The following is a 22632-nucleotide window of genomic DNA, read 5'->3' on the forward strand; positions in this document are numbered from 1 at the left end:
TGTAGTGTTCCAAGACTTTAACCTTGTCGGCGTAGTTGAGAATACGCATGATGACTGGGCGGGGTCTACCAGTAGGGTTAGGTCTGTCAGGGCCAATTCTGTGTGGCCTTTCAATAGCCAGTGGTGATCCTTTGAGGTCCAACGCCAGCTGTTCTGGTAACCAGAAAGCCAGGAGATCCATGAGTTCATGATCCCGGATTGACTCCGGTATGCCCACCACCCGCAAATTATTACGACGATTACGATTTTCCAAATCGTCTTATTTCTCGGATAGGGCATGGATTTCCTTGGAATGCGATGCCACTGTGGTTTGTGCAGCTTGCAGGTCATCCTCGAGGGAGGAGATTCTCTGTTCTGCGGTGTCCAGGCGTTGGGAGTGCTGGGTGAGCTGAGCAAGGGTAGAATCTATAGAAGACTTGAGACCAGCTAGTTTCTCATCCAGCATTGGACCTATGACTGCAGCAATATCAGCTGGTTTCATTTTGGATGATCTGGGTGTATTTGTTGCCTATCTTTTGTTTTGTGAGGTCAGGCGGGTAACAGAACGATCAGAGTCAGAGGAATAACCACACTGGGAGTCAGTAGGTGGGGCCCGGGAGGATCCTGTAGAGGACATTGAGTGTGGTACTAAATATTTTTCCATACATCCGTCCCGGCAGATAGAATTGAGAAATGTAGGTGGCTGCAGGGATTAGCGGGTAGTAAGCTGCAAGCGTTAATAAGAATTGGTTATAGTTCACATTTCACTGGAAGAAACAATAAAGATGTGCAGCAGGGATCCGCAATAGCATCCGAGGCTAGTTGTCTTACAGTTACATTTTACAGCAGTAAGCAATAAAAGTCAGCATTCAGGTGTGCAGTGGGAATACCCATGCTAGGCAGGTCTTGTAAGAGTACTGTACTTTTACATTGCTTTGTATACACAGCACTTCTCCCTAACAGAGGGAGAGAGATGATTTGGACAAGCTGTGTATAGCGAGGGGGGCAGCCTCACAGTGGGGTTTATTCTAGTTCATTCTTTCTGACAAAATCCTTCTTAGATGGACAAAACCATGTGCACTGCAGGGGGGCAGATGTAACATGTGCAGAGAGAATTAGATTTGGGTGAGTTATTTTGTTTCTGTGCAGGGAAAATACTGACTGCATGATTTGACACTTCAATATAGATCTCACTTTGAAGAAAAACCCCACCCAAATCTAATTCTCTCTGCACAAGTTACATCTGCCCCACCCGCAGTGCACATGGTTTTGTCCATCTAAGAAGGATTTTGTCAGAAAGAATGGACTAGAATAACCCCCAGTGTGCAGGTTCTGGGCAGTGTTATATGTAGAGCAGCAGTAAAGTTATACTGGGTCTCAGTGAGGTTTAGGGGGGCAACCCTTAAGTGGGTTACACCTCCCCTGCTCCTAAAAGATATTCAATCCTGTGGTATGGTAGAGGGGGGGGGGGATCAAGGGGGACAGCCAGGGTGCAGAGAAAATATATATTATTCCCTATGCCCCCACCAAGATGGCTGACGCCCTTACTAGGCAGAATGGTGGGGCAGGGGAGAAGAATATAGCTCCAAGCAGGAGCTCTTACCACAGCGTGCCCAGTCAGAGTAGCCAGAATGCCTGCAGGGTGCGGATCAGGCGTGCAGCCGCAGGTCCGGAGCCCGGGTCCCGTCTGTGTGTGAGATCCAGGCCGCGGCTCTGGAGTCACGTGCAGGGCGCCAACTGCCACCTCCCGGGATATAGTCCCCCGGCACCCCAGCCGCTAGTGGGTGGTCTCCAGCAGGGCGGGTGAGGTCGGAGGGGTCTCTGGAGGTCAGCGGGGCATGTTGGTGAGATTTCCGGCGTCGACGCCCGTCACGGAGCCCGAGCCCCGGCCTGAAATCGAGTCCCCAGCTTCAGCGCCGCGGATAGGCCGCAATCCGCAGAAGCCCTTGGATGGGCTTCCCGACTGCCCTCTGTGGTTTGTCTCTCAGGTGGTGAGCAGCCCCGGGGGACCTGCTGTATCTCAGGGATAAAGACTGGGGCATCTAGGGACTCGGTGAGAGCAGGTTTGTTGCGGGAGCCCAGGGAAGGTGCGTCTGCTCCTGATGGCTGCCTGGCCACGCCCCCTATTTATAGTTTCTTATATAGCGCAGCATATTCTGTTGGTTACCATCTAATAAGTCACTAAAGTAGTAAGCTGGTGACCAATAGACTCAATTCATAGTAAAACAATCAAACCGCTCAGAAAGTAGATTAGGGAGACACAGAATACAGAGAACATGGAATACAGTTATGCAGAGTCAGATATACATTTCTTCTTTACAGACAGGAAATATTCAACATGACCTTATATTACTAGACAGAAACAATCGTATTAAGAATCATTACTTCACCACACAACAGGGAAATTCACCAAAGGGCCTCATACACTACAACAATATGTCTGACCCTGAAGTCGGATGCGATTTCCCTTGAACGCGCCCTGGACCTTGGGGAAAATTTACCAAGATGGGAGTTGTATTTCATATGGTATGTTGCTATTGGCAACCAATCAGATACTATCCATTACCTTCTAGAATGTGCTAAATTCTGATTGGTTACCCATAGCAACATGGCAGGTGAAATAGAACTCCCAAAATCTACCCCAACCTCAGCCTAATGGGGCCTACACATGGAGAGATGTGCACCAGCGATCTGACCAATGGTAGATCACTCAGCACACAGAGATGTGTCAGCAATGTGTGCTGAGCGATCTGCCAGGGTCAATGTTCTCCAGAGAGACGATCTGACTACATTTATACTGCATGGAGTATAAACCTAGACTGACCATCATTCTTATGGCCCCTACACACGGAGCGATTTTGGGTCATTTTCTATGCAATCTAGTCAAATCAGATCGCTTACAAAATGACCCCCATGTGCAGGCCCCATAACTCTAATCTTAACCTTAAACTTGTAATGTTGACATTGAGACTGTCGACATAATGACTGTTGACATTGTTTTCTGACATGTTCACTGTCAACATAACGCCCAATTCTGACTGTCTATATAACCCCTTCTGCTTATTTAATGGTGCATATTAAGACCCTTTTTGACTACTACCTTGGTTGTAATCTACACATGTGTCTGTCAGATAGTCCCCTCATGTTACCTGACATTTGTCACAATGGAGCGGAAAGAGACGTTTCTCTATATGAAGAATACTGCCAGACAGCGGGACTTTATGCCGCTGCCTTGAGATCTGGGGGGGGACCCCGAGTCTTCCCATCACAAAATGAAGGATACCTGTGAGGACATCCTTGTTGTACTTCACCCCATTGAGTGTCAACATCTGTGAGTGATGCTCAAAAGAACCACTACAAATGCCAGCGTCGCTCACATTTGTCATAGAAATTCACTTGGAACTTCTACTGCACAAAGCAATGATGAATGGGCAAACAAACAAAACCATAACTGTGGTGAAGGTGGCGGAAAATGAATAAATGGATTCGGTGTGAAATCCCGACATTTAAAATCCCGACAGGGTCAAAATCCCGACATGTAGAATGTACAGGTGAAACAGTCTACATGCCTTTCGGTCGACAGGTGCGAGGTCGACATGGGTTTTTTCACAGTTTTTTGACCCGAATGTCAACATGGACACAGTTGCAAGTGAACCGCAGCACGGCACACTATTTTATTCTCCCACCACGCCATAGTGGATGGTAGGGCATGAAATACCGCCTGTCGGCACATGTTGGTTCAAAAAACTGTGAAAAAACCCATGTCGACCTCGCACCTGTCGATCGAAAGGCATGTAAACTGTTTCACTTGTACATTCTATATGTCGGGATTTTGACCCTGACGGGATTTTGACTGCATCCCGAATAAATGTTTCAATACCATACCAACATGCGCAGACTGGAGAAATATTTTGAAAACCATCTTATCAAGTAAATTCAGTTGCATGACAAACCCATGCCCTCAGTCATAACTCACATTCATATACAACCTGTAAAATGTAAGGCAATAGCTGATTGGCTGCTATTTTATTAATATCTCTGCTTTGAAAAGGGATATGGTCACTAGGTCTACAAGCAGATGGTTTACAAGCATTAGTTTGACATGCAGGTTTACAAGCATTAGGTCGATATGGGGAAGGTCAATATGGGGTTTTTCACTCTTTTTTTTTTTAAACAGGCGGTATTTCATGCCTTACCATCCACTAGTGGGTGGCGGCAGAATAAAATAGTGTGGCGAGTGTAGCGAGGCACCGTGCCCGAAGCACGGCGAGCACAGCGAGCCATGCAAGGGGACGTGGTGCTACATTCAGTGTCCATGTCGACTGTCGAAATTCCGGACAAAAAAAAAAGATTGTGAAAAACCCCATGTCGACCTTCTACAGGTCAACCTAATGTTTGTGTCGACCTACGGTCATGTCGACCATCATGCTGTCTACCCAATGATCCATACCCTTTGAAAAATACAGTACCCTACCTAAAGAGCATGTTCCTGTGAATTAATGCAGGACTTTGACACATTACACCCCAAAGGCACTTGTGATCTACCTCCTACGCCCCAACCCCCATCAGAGCACCCTTAAGTTAAAGATACCCCGGATTTGAAAGAGGACACTCTTTAAAATATGTATAAGTAGCCAGCTTGGTAAGTATAGGCAAGTGGGTGGAAAAGGCCAATAGTGCCTTGGCTGCCATTTTCCCAGCGAATAGTGATAAGTATAATTAAATAGGCGCAGCAGCTGTCCATTCTTTTGAATTCTTCTGTCTCCCGCCTTCAGCTCCCCAGGAGTATTACATGTGATAAATCGCACATCAAGTGCAAGATCGTATGTGAGCCACCGGGGGGAGCTCAGGGAAATTGGGTGCAACTTGTCCTTAGGACAAGTTGGACAAGTGTATGGGGGCCTTAAGTTTTACAATATTTTGGACCTTTAATCTTTAACCCCACTACAGCGGACATCCTGATCCAGAAACGTTAGGTATTAGACCACAGTACTTAGCCCTATATCCATTTTCAGGGTCCCCCAGGAGACTAGACAGCACTGCACATAGATGTGTAATAAGGGAGGAGGGGGCATGATGTGACAATGAGTGCAATAATGGCCAGTGCCAGACTGGGGCATGGAGGGCCCACTGGGAGAATGCAGTGACAAGGGCCCACGTCTAGGGGTGTGACCAGTCTCCAGAGTGGGTGGGGTGAGCAGCACATTAGAGTGCATGGACTGGGCCGATAGATATGCACTGTAGCAGATACATCCTAGTCATGTGCAGTATAATGTAACATATGTATAATGTATAATTACACTGCACAGCCTGGACACTGAACCCTAGAGGAGGAGATGGGGACCACTGGGGGTTTCCAGTGTGGGCCAGTCTGACCCTGCTAATGGCCTACTGTCACACCCTGCCATTGTCTCAATACAAACCTTGCGAATGTGCCTGACCCATTGTCAGACCACTACTCGCTGCAAGGGCCCTAAGCTTCACCCCAGCCAGCCTTATAAATACAGCCCTGTTAGGTTGTTGGCGACCGTAGGGAGATATGTGCCAGTGCTGTCTATGGCTGGCTGCAGGTGCATACATGGGAGGAAGGTCACAGTCCCCAGAGTGTATGCACTATATGGTTATGGATGCACACTCCAAAGGTCATTAGCGATGTCCTCTGTATGTGCAGTGACATCTCAGGATATTGCCAATGAGAGCACATGCCCAGTAGAGATGTCCCAATGGAACAAGGTGGGGCTGCCATGTTCCCCAAAGACAGACCCACATGAAGCCTGCACACGAGCCCTTTCTTTGTTTGAACCCCAAAGCAACGGTTGCTAACCATTGGCTTCACAGAATGAAACAGAGCTTTGCATTATGTACATTAACCCTCTGAGTGTCAAGTTAATTTGCTGAAATAGGGTGCCCCTCCTGCAGTGCAGCACGGTTTGTCCTTCTGAATCGGGCCCCTAATTCGGGCTTGATTACAAAGCACATTTCACTCTAAAATGGATAAAGCTATGTGCACTGCAGGTGGGGCAGATGTAACATGTGCAAAGAGAGTTAATGTACATACACACCTATCGATCCCCATAGCTGGCGATATTGGCGACTGCGGGGACTAGGCATTAGCAAGTCTTTACACACTTGCCAATGCCGGCGGACAACGAGGGGTATAACATCAAGGGTATAAGTGGGGGCCATGCTGCATTCTGTTCAGCTCCGTCATCCGTGCATCAGGTGTCGTGTACAGCGAACAGGTTGGTGATAAAATTAGCTTTTATCCCCCAGTGTGTACGGGGCTTAAGATTGGGTGGGGTGTGTTGGGTTTAAGATTGGGGGGGGGGGGGGGCTTTGCAAAAATTTGCAAAGCCCTGCAAACAGATAGCCGCCACCCAGACAGAGCAAAACCCGTCCTGTGCAAGACTGCGTAAGGCTTGCTGAAATATCGCAGATCAGTGATTCACTGCAAATCCATTTACAACTTACAACGATTTCCCAGTGTCTGCAGTCTGTGCGTAACCCAGAACCTACTTTACCAGTGCGATAGAATCAGGCTGATCGAGGCCGGAGCTGAAGTCACACACCCTCCCTACAAATGCCTGGGCACTCCTGCATTTTCCCTGACACTCCCAGAAAACATCTGGTTACCACCCCCCAAACGCCGGCTTCCTCTTAAAATGTTTCACAAGTTGATCATCACTGGATGGCCTCGTGCGTGTGTAGTTGATCGATAATCGGCCGGGTTGCAAATTCTAACCAGGTACTGAATCACCCCCATATTACATTTTCCCCACCTGTGGTGCAACATGGTTTGATCCATTTGAAAATAATACCTTGCGATCAAGCTTGAATTAGGCCCATTAGCGGTTGTGAAGGCAAAGACCAGTCTCTAGCCTGGCCACACCCCATTTACATTGTATCTTCCCTCCATCAAAGATTCTTGCGGATACCCAATGCCACATCATTCTTAAAACAAGAGAACATCTTTGCCAACGATTCACTATATTTGAGGATTTAGAAACCGACATTTATTTTCCTGGGGGGATTTTATCTGACATAAAACACTCTGCACAGAGGGGACGATTCCACAGCTTCACCTGAACATCAGGAACTCATCTGCCCATAGACAGAAGGTAGCTACAGAGGCATATTAAGAAAGGTAGGGCCGGCCATTAGCTGAATATGGAGCCAATGCCAGTTAAGAATTGGGCACAGTGGGGCATATTTCAGGCAACCGCTTCATAAATAGGACACCGGCAGCCGCCTGATCAGACCTTATCCTGGGTTCTGGCTGATGGACTTGTGTGTCCCACACACTCTGCACCCATTACAGGTAACACTAGTTAGCTGCCGGGACTCATACATTTACTACAAGTCTCCAGACACTTATGGGGCATACACACGGGGTGATTTCAGGGCATTTTCTAATTGATCTCACTAGATCACTTACAAAATGCCCCTACATCACTCTGTGTGTAGGGGCGATATCGATGCGTGACCCCCACATCGCTATCACCCGGCGGTTAATATCCCCCATGCAGGATAAAACTCGATCGCTCAGCACACATTGCTGTGCAGCGCGGTGTTCTGAGCGATCTTGCTGAGCAATCTGAGCACAGTGCCGCCCTGGTGTAGGCCGCATTACTTTAATTCAATTCTGGAATAATTTTATAGATTTTTTTTCCGGTTTTAAAAACTAGCTCCAATTGGACCATCAAAAAGATTGTAAAATTGTAATAGGTTAGGAATAGTAAATGCCGTTGTCCTACAAAAACAGGCCTGACCGCTTCCAGCATCACTGGGCCTACTGAGGCCATAAGATGACAAGAAGGTTAAAGGTCAGCAGCAATCATTAACTAAATACATTAACCTTAGCGTCCTATTGTCAAGGTCCTTATTTGGGCCACATGTCAGTAGCCATATTTGAGGAGTGCGAGAAGGACAGCTCTAGGGTCTAGAAACAGGCACATAAGAAAACCATTCAATTGTGAATGCAACTGAAGAGCACATTGTAGATAGATTATAGCTTGGATTCTACAGTATACAATACACAGACACAGGCAGGAATACAGGAGAAATAGGGAGCTATCCTGCGTGCACACATGGCTTCTGGCTAGCCCTGCTCTTTCCCATAATCACCTGGAGGCACCGGTTCCGCCGCCCTGGAATACTTATCCCAATGCAGGCAAGCATAAGATCTATATGCAAGGGAACATGGGGCCTAATTCATGTTCACGTGGAATGGGGCAAATTCTCCCCCGTTCCAAAGTTTGGGGGTCTGCGTCTGGGCAATGCGATGTTCGCAGCTTACCAACCCAACCTGAATCAGGACCATGGTCCCATTAGGGGAAAATCACATGTCAGGTATTATTAGGAAATACAGCACATTGTACCCCTAGTAATCTCTGCTCAGGCCCAGTCTGGGTCAAGTCTATAGGCAGGATGCAGGTGAAAGGGGAGAATAAAGTCTGAATAAAGCCATACAGAACAGGAGTAATGCTCTCATTACCGTCATATAAGGAGATTAGAAAGCACGGTATATTTACATAACTATATAAAACAAATCTCACAGAGCTAAGACAGCATCTAACGTCCCTTGCTTCTTATGCTGGGTACACACCAGGACGACAAGGGTCCGATCCCATCAATCTAGATCCAATTCCGACCGATTGGATGTAGATGTGTGGACCGATACCGATCCGATGCGCGTTCCCGCGGGTCGGTCGTTATTCAGATCCTACCTGCAGCAGGTAGGATCTGGAAACAACCATACTCCTGGGTGCGGGTCGCCATTGGATCGGACCCGCTCACGTTGTACATTGTGAGCAGGTCATGCCCCCTGCGTCATCGTGAGGGGTTCGGAAGAAACACTGATGACCCGCTCACTATGTGCATCGTGAGCAAGTCGTCCTGGTGTGTACCCCGCATTACAGCAGAGCGCCAATATACAGATCCTGTGCTCTAGGCTCATGCTGCAGGACCAGTCATTAGGAAGGGCAAAGGGTGACTGCTGTTTACCCACTGACACAGCACAACAGGTAATTACTACAGATAGGGGCAGGTTAGACTAGTAACACAACTAGAATACCTAATGAACAAAGCAGGTCCAAAATATACACCGACTACAGTAATTCATGTTTTGTAAACCTTGTATAGAAATATCTACTCACTGCTGGAAAATGCATAGAGGTTGAATAACAGGGGAAGGCTGGTGTTCCGGTGCAGTACAGGGCATTAACTGGCTGCCTTCACATAACTGTGCTATTTACTATATATTAGCATAGGATATACAATTAACTGAGACATCTGAAGTTCTCAATGCGAGACGGCAGAGCAGGCAGCAAAGGGTTAAGAGAGCCCAGCCCCTGACACTCCCTCCGACCTACCCCCCTCCTTCCCCCTTTCCAATCATGTGACAATGACACCCGTGCACATGGTAACCTCTGCACAAGGTCATGTAGTGCCAGTGCCTTTCATCCCTAGACAATGATTCTAGGGTGCAGACTTTGGTCACCCCCCAATCCCAGCCCCCAAGTGATAAATGTGTGTGCTGACCTTGGAAGTGGTTTACAGGCGCTGGGAGAGGTGGGGCTATGCAGCTGCTGCTGTCTGCTCTTCAGCTCCTGCAGTTTAGTGTCCAGCTGCTGCTTGGGACCTGGGGAGGAAAGTACAGAAAAAGGGGATTACTGGACACAGTAATGGAGCGGAAACGCAGACACGTAACATGATGCACAAAGCGCTATGACAGCAAAAGAATAGATCATAGAATATAATAATATGCCTGATCTGTAAAGGTATTGCTGGAAATTAAGTACATAGACATGCAGCATGGGGACACATAGCAGTGATGATACAGTGCGCAGTTATTCCTATATAGTGTCAGCATATTCCCCAGCACTTTAACATGTCTTACAATCACTGCACTACATTGAGACTTAATATGTAAACAAAAATCTACACAACAATGTAGTAGTTATGCTTTACACTAGGACTCCCGAGAAATAAATATATATATATTCTCACATAACCTACAGTAGGTACAGATAGACCTTGCACCTCCCTTATGTTGGCAGTGCCCTGTTGATCTGGAGCAGTCTGTCAGTTACCTGCTTAGAGTGCAGTGTAGCAGTATAATGCCATATAGGTGCAAGGTCACCTCAGGGTGAGGGTTACCTGTCCTTCTCTGGGTGGTGAGCTTGCTGGGTCCTCGGGTGATGGTGTACATGACGGGGAGGGCAGAGAAGCAGCTGTAGGGTTAGGTACCCCCCTGATGCCGGTAGAAATGCAGGCTGCCTGCTCCTGCTGCTGGCGCTTTAAGAAGACATGTGCCTGGGAACACGCCCCCTCCTCACTCTTAAAGGGCTGCCGCACTCATCATTATTATTTGATGCTTATCTAACACATTGTGTAACGCTAACACCAGGGAGGCTGGCTGGGTGACTGCTGCTGGCTGACGCTAAGGCTCCTGCACAGCACAGGCTACCTACACAGGCTCGAGTCCAATAGCAATCAGTTGCCTGCGAGCCTGCGACTACCGGGCATGCTGGGACTTATGGTACCACATTAGCTAGATGGCTTTCCTCTGCCCAGTACATAAGTACTATTACTCTGCTATATATGTGGCAGATGAATAATACCGCCTGTTGCATAACTAATAAATATAGATAGATTAGATAGATATATAATGCATCTGAGGCAGAGCATAGTTGCAGGCTACCTGAAGATGTCGGAAAGCCTGATAGTGAATCCCATGGACCCGTGTCTGTACAGATCCTACACTCTGCATAGTACAGAGCTCAATTCCAGCCACACTGCTGCCTCTCTATTATGTGGGCATTACACATGCATTGCATCAGACCAGTTCCCATTGTCAGACATAACAAGCCATGGTTACATCCATGTGCAGACCGCAGCTCAGGTATGAACAAGTCAGTTTAAATAACTAAATAATGAAAAACTTGTGTCGACCATGGTCATGTCAACCTATTACTTGTGTCGACCTTCTGTCAATGTCAATTTAGTGTTTGCCGATTTTTTTTAGGCGTCTACCTAGTCGAGGTCGACAATTAGTGGTCATTGTCTATCTAGACAATCAGCAATCCATCGACTGAATGCGTATTATAGAACATGGCTTGTTTCTGTGGTGTGGTGGGTGTGGATGTTCCGCTGCCCCCTCCTCCTGTATCACTGTATACATATTGCAGCCTGGAACTATGCTGCTACAATGAGCTACTAGGAATATAGAAGAAAAAGTAGGGATCATTGTGGTAGAGATCTCATAATACCATGGCACGATACCATTTTGTACAAGGTGTGCTTTCAAACAATGGGGCAGATGTTTTAAGCCTGGAGAAGAGATAAACTGGAGATAAGGTAAAAGGAGATAAAGCACCAGCCAATCAGCTCCCATCTGTCATTTTCAAACACAGTTGATTGACTGGTGCTTTATCTCCTTTCACTTCATCTTTTCTCCATGCTTAATACATCTGCCCCCTTCCTCTTTATCAGGGGTGTAACTAGAACTTTTTGTGCCCCATAGCAAAATCTTGAAAGAAAGAGGAGTGAGAGAGGAGTCAAGTAAATACCTCCTAACTGTCCCGGGTACCGCAGTGTAAGCAAGTGACAGTATGTGGCACGCCCCCGTGCGAAATCAATGATCGGCATTGATAGGCTCTTGCACCTTGCCCACCGCTCTCTGCCCTCACCTTGCAAACGTTGGTTACGGGTTGTGAATAAAACTGTGGCCAATGATTCAATCCCAAAACTTGTCTCAGAGTATGATTTCAAGGGGAGGGATGGTTGGGACAGTTTAGCAGGGGCACAGCAGGCCGCCCTCTCTCCTTTAAGAGGAAGAGAGAAAAAGAGAGGAAGCGTGAGAAAGAGAGAAAAAGACAGAGGGAGAGAGAGAGTGTCAAGGAGGAAGGGGAGACAGTGTCAGGTGAGAGACCATGTTAGGGGAGAGAGAGTGTTAGGGAGAGAAAGAGTTGGTGTCAGTGAGAAAGAGAGATTGAGAAAGAGACAGAGGGAGGGGAAAGAGAGTGTCAGGGAGGAAGGGGAGACAGTGTCAAGAGAGAGACTGTGTTCGGGAGAGAGAGAGTTTGTCAGTGAGAGAGAGTGTAGGGGGGGAGAGAGAGACAATCAGTGTGTCAGAGAGTGTGTGTTAGGGAGAGAGAGAGTTACAATCCGTGTGTCAGTGAGTGTGAGAGAGTGTCAGGGAGAGTGCGACAGTAAAGGCCCCCATACAGGGGCGTAACTAGATATTTGTAGGCCCATAGCAAAAGTTTGTAAGGGCCCCCTATTTAGCGACTGATGGTGATAAATGTATCTAAAACATATTACTTAGACAGTAAAGATGGTCCCCCTTCAGCTCTGGGCCCCATAGCAGCTGCACCCCCCTTGCACCTATGTTAGTTACGCCCTTGCTCCCATACAATAGGGCAATTCACATGCAATTTGGGCTCTTTTCATGTGATTGTGGTGATCAATTGCCGGAAAAGCATCCAAATTGCATGTGATGGACAACAGGTCCGATGCGATAAGGGAGATGGAAGGAGTAGTCCACAATTTATGCACCGGAGCCGTAAACCCTGAAATGTAGGTGCAGTAGCCGCACCAGCACAGATGACTGCTCCGCCTCCCTCCCAGTAAGTGAACTGCTGGGCCCTGAACCCGGCGCACGGCAGCACAAAGAGGAAAATCAAAATGGGATCGCCTTCGCTCCCTATTGCTCCTTATTATGGATTAAAATATCTATGCACCATAATTATCGTAAGGATCAAGGGAGTGATTCAGATGAATTTGCTCCCCTACCGATGTTTGGGGTTTGCGTAAGTGCGAATATGCGCATGTGCAAACCCCTGGAGAGAACGTCTTCGGTGAGTATCACATTCACCAGGGCTTTCGCTCCAGGATGAGCGGACAGGGACCGGATTCAGGCCGGATGCCCACAAATAAAGTGCACCCATAGAAACGCAAATGCAGGCGCGTCGAAGCACCCATAGAAATGCGAATGCAGACGCGTCGAAGCCTGCTCGGGGCGGGCAGCTGAATCACATGACCTCAGCGCCCACCCCAAATTTGGCCATAATAAAAGTTCGTCTAGACTGACTTTTACTAGCGAATGGGAAAAACAATCATTTTTCACCCGTTCGGCAGCATGTGAGCAGATGTGTATGCAAACGCACCGCTCACATGCTAGAGAGCGGATTCGGGCGGGGGAGGGGGGGGTGGTTACCTGCTTGCTCGGCTGCAAATCAACGCAGCCTAGCGAACAGGTATAAATCAAGTCCTAGGTCTCCTTTGGCTTCTATAATGTACGACTTCTTTATTTAGGGCAGGCATGTCTAAACTATGGCCCTCCAGCTGTTTTGAAACTACAAGTCCCATCATGCCATGCAACAGTTTTGCGAGTAGGAAATGCTAAAACGTTAGCAATGCATGCTGGGATGTGTAGTTTCACAACAGCTGGAGGGCCATAGTTTGGACATGCCCAATTTAGGGTAATGCAAGCCTACCAGCCTTGTACTGAGATACAGGGCTTGATTGCCATTGACATCACTTACAGATTTGGCTGGCCTCATTCACTTATTGGTTGCCAGGGGATGCAGGGAACGTGGGGGACTTGCCAACCTTTCAGTGGACCCGGAAGGATAGGCAAGTATGATTTTAAGTTTATTTGCAAAACGTAATGTGGCGATTTGGCCCAAAATGAGCCAATTAAGATACAATCTCGACCGATTGTATGTAAATTGGCCATGTTTTTGGGCCATATCATTGCCACTTTCATGCGATCCCAATCCGATGCACAGCTCCGCGGGTCGTTAGGTCTTTTCTGAGAACCTACCTGCAGCCGGTAGGATCTGAGAAACGACCATCGTAGTGGGTGCGGGGCGCGATCACATCAGGTGCCTTTTCTGTGCCGGTCGGCAGCTCCGTCAGCTCATGAGCGGGTCATATACGTTCCTGTGACAACCTTCTCACGAGCAGCATCGTCCTGGTGTGTACCCAGCATAAAACTAAAAAATACACAAATGTCTTTAGCCTATAAATCCAAGGAGCCTATATGTCACTTGAAGGTCGGACTTGCAGAGTGAGTAAGAATGTGTAACACCAGAGTCCTCCTTATGCTGCAGACGGAAACATCCATATTATTGTCTACCACTGATTACTGGACTTGCACAGGAAATATGGATAAATTGATTTAGGGGAGATGTTTGGAAATGCCCAAAAACACATCCTTTACATTTTTCCTTTAAAACAGCTCCTGATACATCCTAGTTTAAATCTTAATTGAATCCCCTTTTTTAAGTATCCTGAAAAGGTTAAACAAGGACTTGCAAAAAGAATTTGTCTTGCTCTGACAGCTGGCCCTGAGCTTGTTAGTAGTAGTCAAGGTCAGAACCAGCATCAGGTTGGAGGAAGCCATTACCATCACAATGCTTAAGTGTAGCAATGAGTCCTGGCTTTATAAGGACAGCCCTGTGTCTCACCAGCACTATTCTGTTGGTGAGAACACTGGCCTTGACCGGCAGTTTTCAGATACATCAAAGAGGAGTAATCATGTAAACATTGATGAAAAGGATCTTATTTCCATTGCAATCCATTACAGATTCACAGGAACTGTTTCTGTCTCACTGAACACCAAAGAGAAAGAACAAAATCCTATGGTGATTATTCTGTTTTACTACTGAGTGAAGCACACAGTTGTATATATTGGTCACTGTGGGGCTTATTCTCACACAAAAGGTATGTTCTTAGAGAGCGCTTTCCTTTTTGTGCAGTTAGTCTTTTATTTTGCCATGTCATTGGGGGGCGACGTTTGTTGTTTGCGCATGTGCATTTCTGCACATGTGCTGGGTGCGTGCAGCCATGTCAAACATACTTGCAAGCGGAGGGTGGGGCATACCATGATAATGGAATGATGATGCAGGTGCGGGGGGGGTGGCCAGCTGATATCACCTGATGTCAGCTGCCCAGCCACTTCCATCAGAATGTGCACGCAGATCTAAGATTGCTCTGAGCAACTTTACATGTCCGTGCACGTTCCACATCATTGTTTATGTAAAACATCCATTTGCATGCCGTGCGAACGTACCCGCCGTGCGAATGGTGTGCCGGTGTACCACCATTCGTAAGGCGGGATCTGGTTCACTCGCTAGCGTGCAAATTCGCATCCGAGCCAATCAACTAGAATAACCCCCTGTGAGTGTTTTGTGGAGGTACAATCTCTTGCACTCATTTTTAGCTGCACCCTTCCAATTCACCTTTCCGTCTGTGCTATATAGTAAGTGAGAAAGCAGAGGGGTGTTGATCTGGCTCTAAATATACCAAGATCAAAAAAGTTAAAAGAAAATGAGGCAAATTCTAGCTAAAGTGTATTCCTGTGGGAATGATAGTAAAAGGAATATTAAAACGTATATAAGCACAGCCAAAACCTGCTTTGTCTTTTATTTGACACTATTTTATTTCCTAAACATTGGCCTTGGGGTGTCATTGTAACTGTTATACGTTTGTAAAAAAAAAACACATTTGCCAAAAAAAAAAAAAAAAAACAACTGTGGGAAATATCCCATTAACCATCCTCATGCAGACACAACAGGAGACATATGTCTTGTGTGACCTTTGGTGAAGGACGTCCTTGGGAATGAAAGTCTGTTTCTCAGGGTGCTGTGTTCACAGTTCAGTGTTCCTTGTTAATTCAGATAATCTGGTAAATTTATGGTAGGGAATATTCCCTGTTCCAGACAGTCGGAAAGAAAAAGTACTTTACCGTAAGCCCTATACACTCGGGGCAACTTCAGCAAGCAATGTAATGTAGGCGATTTCCATTGAGCTTCCCAGTTAGCCATATCGCCCATTCACAAATAGGGCCTTATTCAGACTTTTGGACGTTGCTGATGTCTTCGTTGTTACATTTGTACAGAACCACTGTAGTATAAAGCCACCGTACAAGTGCCTTCACAGCAACGTATGTCTGGGCGGAATTAGTTCCATTCGTACCACCATATCTACCCTAGATAACATCTGGAAGAACCACTGTAGCCTAAGGCCACCGTATTAGTGTCTTTATAACGACATCTGTTTGTGCGGACTGTTTTCCAACTGCACCGTCCTGTCTATCCCTGATAATATCAGAAATTAAGGTCATCTAATCCCGGTTGACCCCGCTGAACGTTTATCTAGACTTGCTCTATCCAGTCTAGTCCTAATCAGACATTCTATTTACGGCAAGCGTTGTTCTGATAACTCTGTGAAGATCGCGACCTCTACCTTTTAATTGAGTTGTACTATATAATTTGAAAATCTGAGGCATCTTCATATATTCCTGATTGTGTCTATTTTAAAACCCCTGATGAAGTCTTTCTAAAGACGAAACGCGTTGGGTTGTTACTGTCTTCAAAAGAACTGAGACACCACACGTTTTCCTACAAACGTTTTAATAAAATATGTTAATTTTTCAAAAATGCTTTGATTATTTGTACATTTGATACATTCACTGCACTAAAGGTGGTGGAAACCTCTGGCGCTCTCTATTATTTTTCTACTATCCTACCTATTGTCTCCCACTAACAGGGGAGTCTCTTTAGAGCAGCAGCCCTCTGCGTGGCGCGACTAGAGTCACTCCTAGTTGTGCCTTATTCAGACTTGTTCACTAAACTGCATATGTTCGCAGTCTAGCAAACAGGTAAACACCACCCGCCCGAATACCCCGCATGCCTACAAATCCTCTCGCATGTAGCCTAAACGGAAAAATAATTTATTGGTTGCTGACCATCGAACAATATCTGCAGCCTTCGGTCTGAAAAGTAAAGGTGAGTTCACACGGGTGCAATTTCATGTAAAATCGCTGAGAATATGGTCGCCAGCTGCGCGCTCCCGTGTGCACTGCCTAATGGTCGCAGGAGCATGCTCCTGCGACCAGTGGCTTTCCCCAGCGATCACTGTGACGGGAGGTCAGCGCCGGGGAGCTCAGCGTTGATCTCCCCAGCCCCGTGCCGCTGCTCCCTCCTTCCTCCAATCAAAGTGACAGCAGCAGCGTCTGCTGCTGCTGCGCTCCCCCTCCGCCCTGTAGCAGTATCTCCTTTTCATCGCTGATGAAAAGGAGACACTGAGCAATATGATTGCTGGGGATATATTGCTAGTAATATATCCCCAGCAATCATATTACCCCGTGTGTACACAGCATTAGTCAATATTTACTTTTCCGGTGGCTGCTGATCTCAGAATTCTGGGCAGGCGCTGACATTATGTGACGTATCATGTGACATCCGCAGCCATTCGCAGTTGGGGGTGGTACAAGGGATTGATAATTCTTAGGGTAGGCCTGAGCTCGAATGAGGCAGGGATAAATGTAAATAATTAAAATAATTGCAGTAGTAAGTGATATATTGGGGCTTTAAATTGTGTTTGCAATGATCAAAAGGTGCCACGACCAGGGCCATCTTAAGGTATGGAGGGAAATGTAATAGGATGAGACATTCAGAAAGTGAGAGATTTGGTAAGAAATCTCCAACTGGTTATGCAGAGTAAATGATTGCCGCTCTAAAATAACTGGAGATTTCTTCCCAAATCTCTCACTTTATGAATATCTCGTCCTATTCAATTTCACCAATGGGCAACTGCCCAAGGGCCCCCCAATTCTAGGGGCCTTCCAGCTGGGGCAGATTGGGCTGTGGGCATCTGCCTCCTGAGCTTCTTGGGAGGTTGACTGCGAATCACACACAAACAGAGCAACCACGCAGCATTCACTTTCTGCTACCCAGCCTGCTGCCAGACAGTGACAGCATTCTGATTGGTGGATGGCTGGAGCTACCCACCACACAGAGTTCTGATAATTAGTCACTGTATGGAAGCGTGGGGAGAGATGGCACGGGACCACAGGAGGAGTGTGCTATGATTTTTTTTTGTTTAGATTTTACCCATGAAAGATGTGGAGGGGCCAGAAATACATTGCTTTGTAAGATGCTGGTACGATGCCCCTGGCCACGACTAGGCTGCTCTGGCTTATGAAAGCATTAGCAATGTTAGAGGGAAGGAAATTACTGAAAATGCCCACTAGGTGGCCCCAGAAGAACGTTATCTCAAAATGCAAAACAAAAACATCCGAAATGGAGATGAGGGAGCTTTAACATATAAATTAAGCAAATCTTTCTACACAGTAGGGATGGCCATCAGTGCAGTCGCCATCGATGGCAAAACTGCAACCAGCAATCGATAGTCATAAACTATATGATGGATAACCATCAATAGTTTTAGCTATCGATTGTTATCCATTAAATTTGACTGAATGACCTATTGTCCAATAAGAAAGTGGAGGCGGGGCTTACGGTGTTGGGGTGGAGCTATGCTCCGTGTCCCGACTCCTTGAAAAAAAAAAATCACTTCACCTGTGCCATCTGGTTCTCCCACATTGATGGCAAAAGTATTCAACACCGGCCACAAACCATCAATGATTTCATATAATTGATTCCCTACTACAGTCTTTGACCATCCCATCTGATATGCCCTGGGCTCAGCCACCCCCGGGGGCACTACCGGTCATAGGTGCAAATTCTATTTGTCCGCTGCCATGGATATTAGTAGTGTTGTGCCCAGGGCCTCTACCAGAGCCTCACCTCACAGTGTATTAGATTGTTAATGTGGCAGTGCCAGAGCACGAGTGAGTGCTGCATTAGCGGAGAGACCTGGGGGTGCGGGGTGGGGTAATTACTGCTGTGAGGCATATTATGTAAAGTAGTGGTTTCCAAACAGTTTTAAATCATGGCACCCTAGAGTATCAGATTTTTTTTTGTTTACATTTTACCCATGAAAGATGTGGAGGGGCCAGAAATACATTGCTTTGTTAGATGCTGGTACGATGCCCCTGGCCACGACTAGGCTGCTCTGGCTTATGAAAGCATTAGCAATGTTAGAGGGAAGGAAATGACTGAAAATGCCCACTAGGTGGCCCCAGAAGAACGTTATCTCAAAATGCAAAACAAAAACATCCGAAATGGAGATGAGGGAGCGTTAACATATAAATTAAGCAAATCTTTCTACACAGTAGGAATGGCCATCAGTGCAGTTGCCATTGATGGCAAAACTGCAACCAGCAATTAATAGTCATAAACTATATGATGGATAACCATCGATAGTTTCAGCTATCGATGGTTATCCATTAAATTTGACTGAATGACCTATTGTCCAATAAGAACGTGGGGGTTGGGCTTACGGGTGTTGGGGTGGAGCTATGCTCCGTGTCCCGACTCCTTGAAAAAAAAAAAAAACATCACTTCTGTGCCATCTGGTTCTCCCACATTGATGGCAAAAGTATTCAAAACCATTGATGTTTTTATATAATTGATTCCCTACTACAGTCTTTGACCATCCCATCTGATATGCCCTGGGCTCAGCCACCTCCGGGGGCACTACCGGTCATAGGTGCAAATTCTATTTGTCCGCTGCCATGGATATTAGTAGTGTTGTGCCCAGGGCCTCTACCGGAGCCTCACCTCACAGTTTATTAGATTGGTAATGTGGCAGTGCCAGAGCACGAGTGAGTGCTGCATTAGAGGAGAGACCTGGGGCATGCGGGGTGGGGTAATTACTGCTGTGAGGCATAAAATGTAAGGTAGTGGTTTCCAAACAGTTTTAAATCATGGCACCCTAGAGTATCAGAATTTTTTTCACGTCACCCCCAGGCCACAAATGTATCAATAAGAAATTCAGAAAAACATATTTTAGCAAATTTTGCTGACCTGCTGTTATTGGATGGGGTCACAACATCCCAAAGTCTCCGCCGTGATGAAAAGGGGCAAGCCCGGTCGCCGGCGTCAAGAAAATGGGCAGGTCAGGCCCGGCCGCCGGCATCACTGAAGGGGGCGGGCCCAGACATCCTGAAGGCTCTACACTGCCAGGGTGCCAGGCTTCCCCAGTCACACCAGAGGGATCGGAGGCAGGCTGTTTTAGCGGGGCGCTGCCAGAGGGGCAGGGCGCATTTTGCCCTTTAAAAATCAGGCTCACTGAACGATCTTGTTTAGTGTAATCATTCTGCTACGGCTCTGAACATGGTTTAATTGCCATTATGGGGCCCGATTCTGAATGAGTTGTAGTTTAAGAAGAATTTGTTAAACTACAATTCAGGGGACTGCTCAGCACAGAGCAAGGCTGCCCTGCATTGTGCCCACAAAATGTTGCCGTCACTTTACTTATCTGCGGTGCTTTGCTACACAGCAAAGTGCTCGTGCATCATCGGCTACCCCCTGATTGAGCAGCCAAGCTGCTGCCATGTTTTGGGTTGCAGTGGCTGCCTGTGGCATTACACAGCTGACACGACCCTCAACCCAAACGCTCCATCAATGGGGGAGAAGACCCGGATGGTTTCTCACCAATGATGTCAAGCTTAAACAAATAGTTTTCTTTTTAACCAAGGGGCCGGGACACTGTGCATAGCTCCGACCCATAAAGCCCCGTCAACGTGTTTTGATTGCCCCACAGGCTGATCAGTAAAAAAAAAAAAATGGATGAACATTGATATGTAAAAATCATCAATGTGTTTTGCGATGACCAGTTGCACTATTGCTATCGATGGCCATCCCTATCACATGTACAATATCGTTATTGTGTATATCATTAAAAAGTTGTATTGTCACAAAATTTGGTTAGGGCATATCAGAATCAAAAGTCACATACTGTAGATCAGTTTGAGATACTATTTGTCATACCTTAATAGAAGTATACAAAAAGAAACATAGGATGCAGTGCCTCTAATCATTAGATCATGGGTTATATTGCAGCACAGATGACACTGTCCATTAGGATTCGGTATGAAATCCCGACGGTCAAAATCCCGACAGGGTCAAAAACCTGAATGGGTCATAATATCGACAAGGACAAAATCCCGACAAGGACAAAATCCCAACATTTAAAATACAGACAACAACAAAATCCCGACATGGTCAAAATACCGACATATAGAATGTGCAGGTGAAACTGTCAACATGACTTTGGGTCGACAGGTCACGAGGTTGACATGGGTTTCTTCTCTGTTTTTTTTACCCGAATGTCGACACTGTCAACATGGACACAGTTGGTGGTGAACCGCAGCCCCTAGCATCGCTCGCAATGCTTCGGGCACACTATTTTATTCTCCCACCACGCCCTAGTGGATGGTAGGGCATGATATACCACCTGTCGGCACATGTCGGGTCAAAAAACAGTGATAAAACCCATGTCGACCTTGCGACCTGTCGACCCAAAGTCATGTTGACAGTTTCACCTGCACATTCTATATGTCGGTATTTTGACCATGTCTGGATTTTGTCCTTGTCGGTATTTTAAATGTCGGGATTTTGTCCTTGTCGGGATTTTGTCCTTGTCGTATTATGACTTATTCGGGATTTTGACCCTGTCGGGATTTTGACTGCATCCCGTCCATTCCTAGATATACCTGTGATAATATGGGGCAGTCTTTAGGGCAGTATATTAACCATCCGCCTTCTTGGAGCTAGGGTTCAGTATGTCATGCAGACCGTTAGAATTCCTCCTTGAAGATTATGGAGGGTCTGGTTGTGTCAAAAAGTCACTTTATTTGTATTCCGTATGGTGAAAGGCGTGTAAGTTGACCATCGATTGTAGCCCAAATTAAGATTTCCAGACAATCAGTCCATCCAGGCTGGTTCGGAAGTGTGTCCAAATTGGAGGTAAGTGCTGCTCTGGTTCCTCTGACATGTTTCGCTAAGGAATAGCTTTTTTTATTTTCATTTTAGTGTGGTCATACATCTTTATATATTTAGTTTTTATGTGCTTTTATATATATTTTAACATGTTGATATAAACTACACATGTAAAGTCAATCCAATTGGCTTTTAGTTTTCTTTTTAATTTGAGGTGCTGCATCCTTTGTTTCTTTTTTTATACCCTTCCAGGTTTTGACTAAACCTGTCATTTGCAGCAGCCACGGAACAGCCCATTCATTGCGCCCCCATATTTCCCTGCCCCCCTATTGGGAGACAAAGATACATCCCACCTTATTAGAAGTGGAATTTTTATATGTACTATTCTTATTATTACTATTTTCGGTACTTCCTCTTTGTGGCCACAACTTACGCCAGTTACGTGAGCCGATACGTATATTGCGATTGTTCGCTCGCCACGCTTCAGGCTCGGTCTCCTCGCCACACCTTTACTAAAGGGTTATTTTGGGGGTCCACACACCACCATCTAGGAGATGTGGACCCCCAAAATAACCCTCGTAGCTCGCTGTAAGCTACGTAACTTCTGTAGCATGCTCGGTGACTGCAAAGATAAGGAAGTACCCTATATTCTGTGGTTTACTAACGTCCCCAATGACTATTGTATATGGATTATTATTTATTCTGTTTCTGTATTTCCAATATGCTGAAATGTATGGTTCATGGTTGTTTTCTATATTATCACGTAAGGATGAACATTTATACCACCCTCTGTAATGCAGTGCAGAGTATTGCCCTCAGGCCATGTCCCACATTCAGTCTCTAAACCGGGCATATCAGATGCTGAGGAACTACAAGTCCCAGCACATAACTTCCTATGCAAACGTAGTTCTTGAGTAGCTGCACAGCAGCACAGCGCAGCTCACCCGTCAATATAAGACCATGTAGGCTGCCGCATGTGTGAGACACTCATTCTACGATGAACAAACTAGAGATG

The 22632-nt window shown here is 46.3% G+C and overlaps 1 protein-coding gene across 1 annotated transcript in view; it reads right to left on the reverse strand.

Annotated features, from left to right (window-relative positions):
* LOC146020154 (MAPK regulated corepressor interacting protein 2-like) overlaps window positions 1–10290 on the reverse strand; it is a 52418-nt gene extending 42128 nt beyond the window's left edge. Inside the window, exons 1-2 of the mRNA XM_083153037.1 lie at window positions 10138–10290; window positions 9520–9619 (exon numbers count right to left, since the gene is read on the reverse strand). Coding sequence (XP_083009163.1) covers window positions 9520–9619; window positions 10138–10189 — 152 coding nt within the window. The 5' untranslated portion in view covers window positions 10190–10290. The remainder of the gene's footprint in view (window positions 1–9519; window positions 9620–10137) is intronic.
* Between the last annotated feature and the right edge of the window lie 12342 nt (window positions 10291–22632).

The sequence above is a fragment of the Crinia signifera genome, chromosome 7 (assembly GCF_055691185.1).
Source record: "Crinia signifera chromosome 7, ASM5569118v1, whole genome shotgun sequence".
Classification (NCBI taxonomy): domain Eukaryota; kingdom Metazoa; phylum Chordata; class Amphibia; order Anura; family Myobatrachidae; genus Crinia; species Crinia signifera.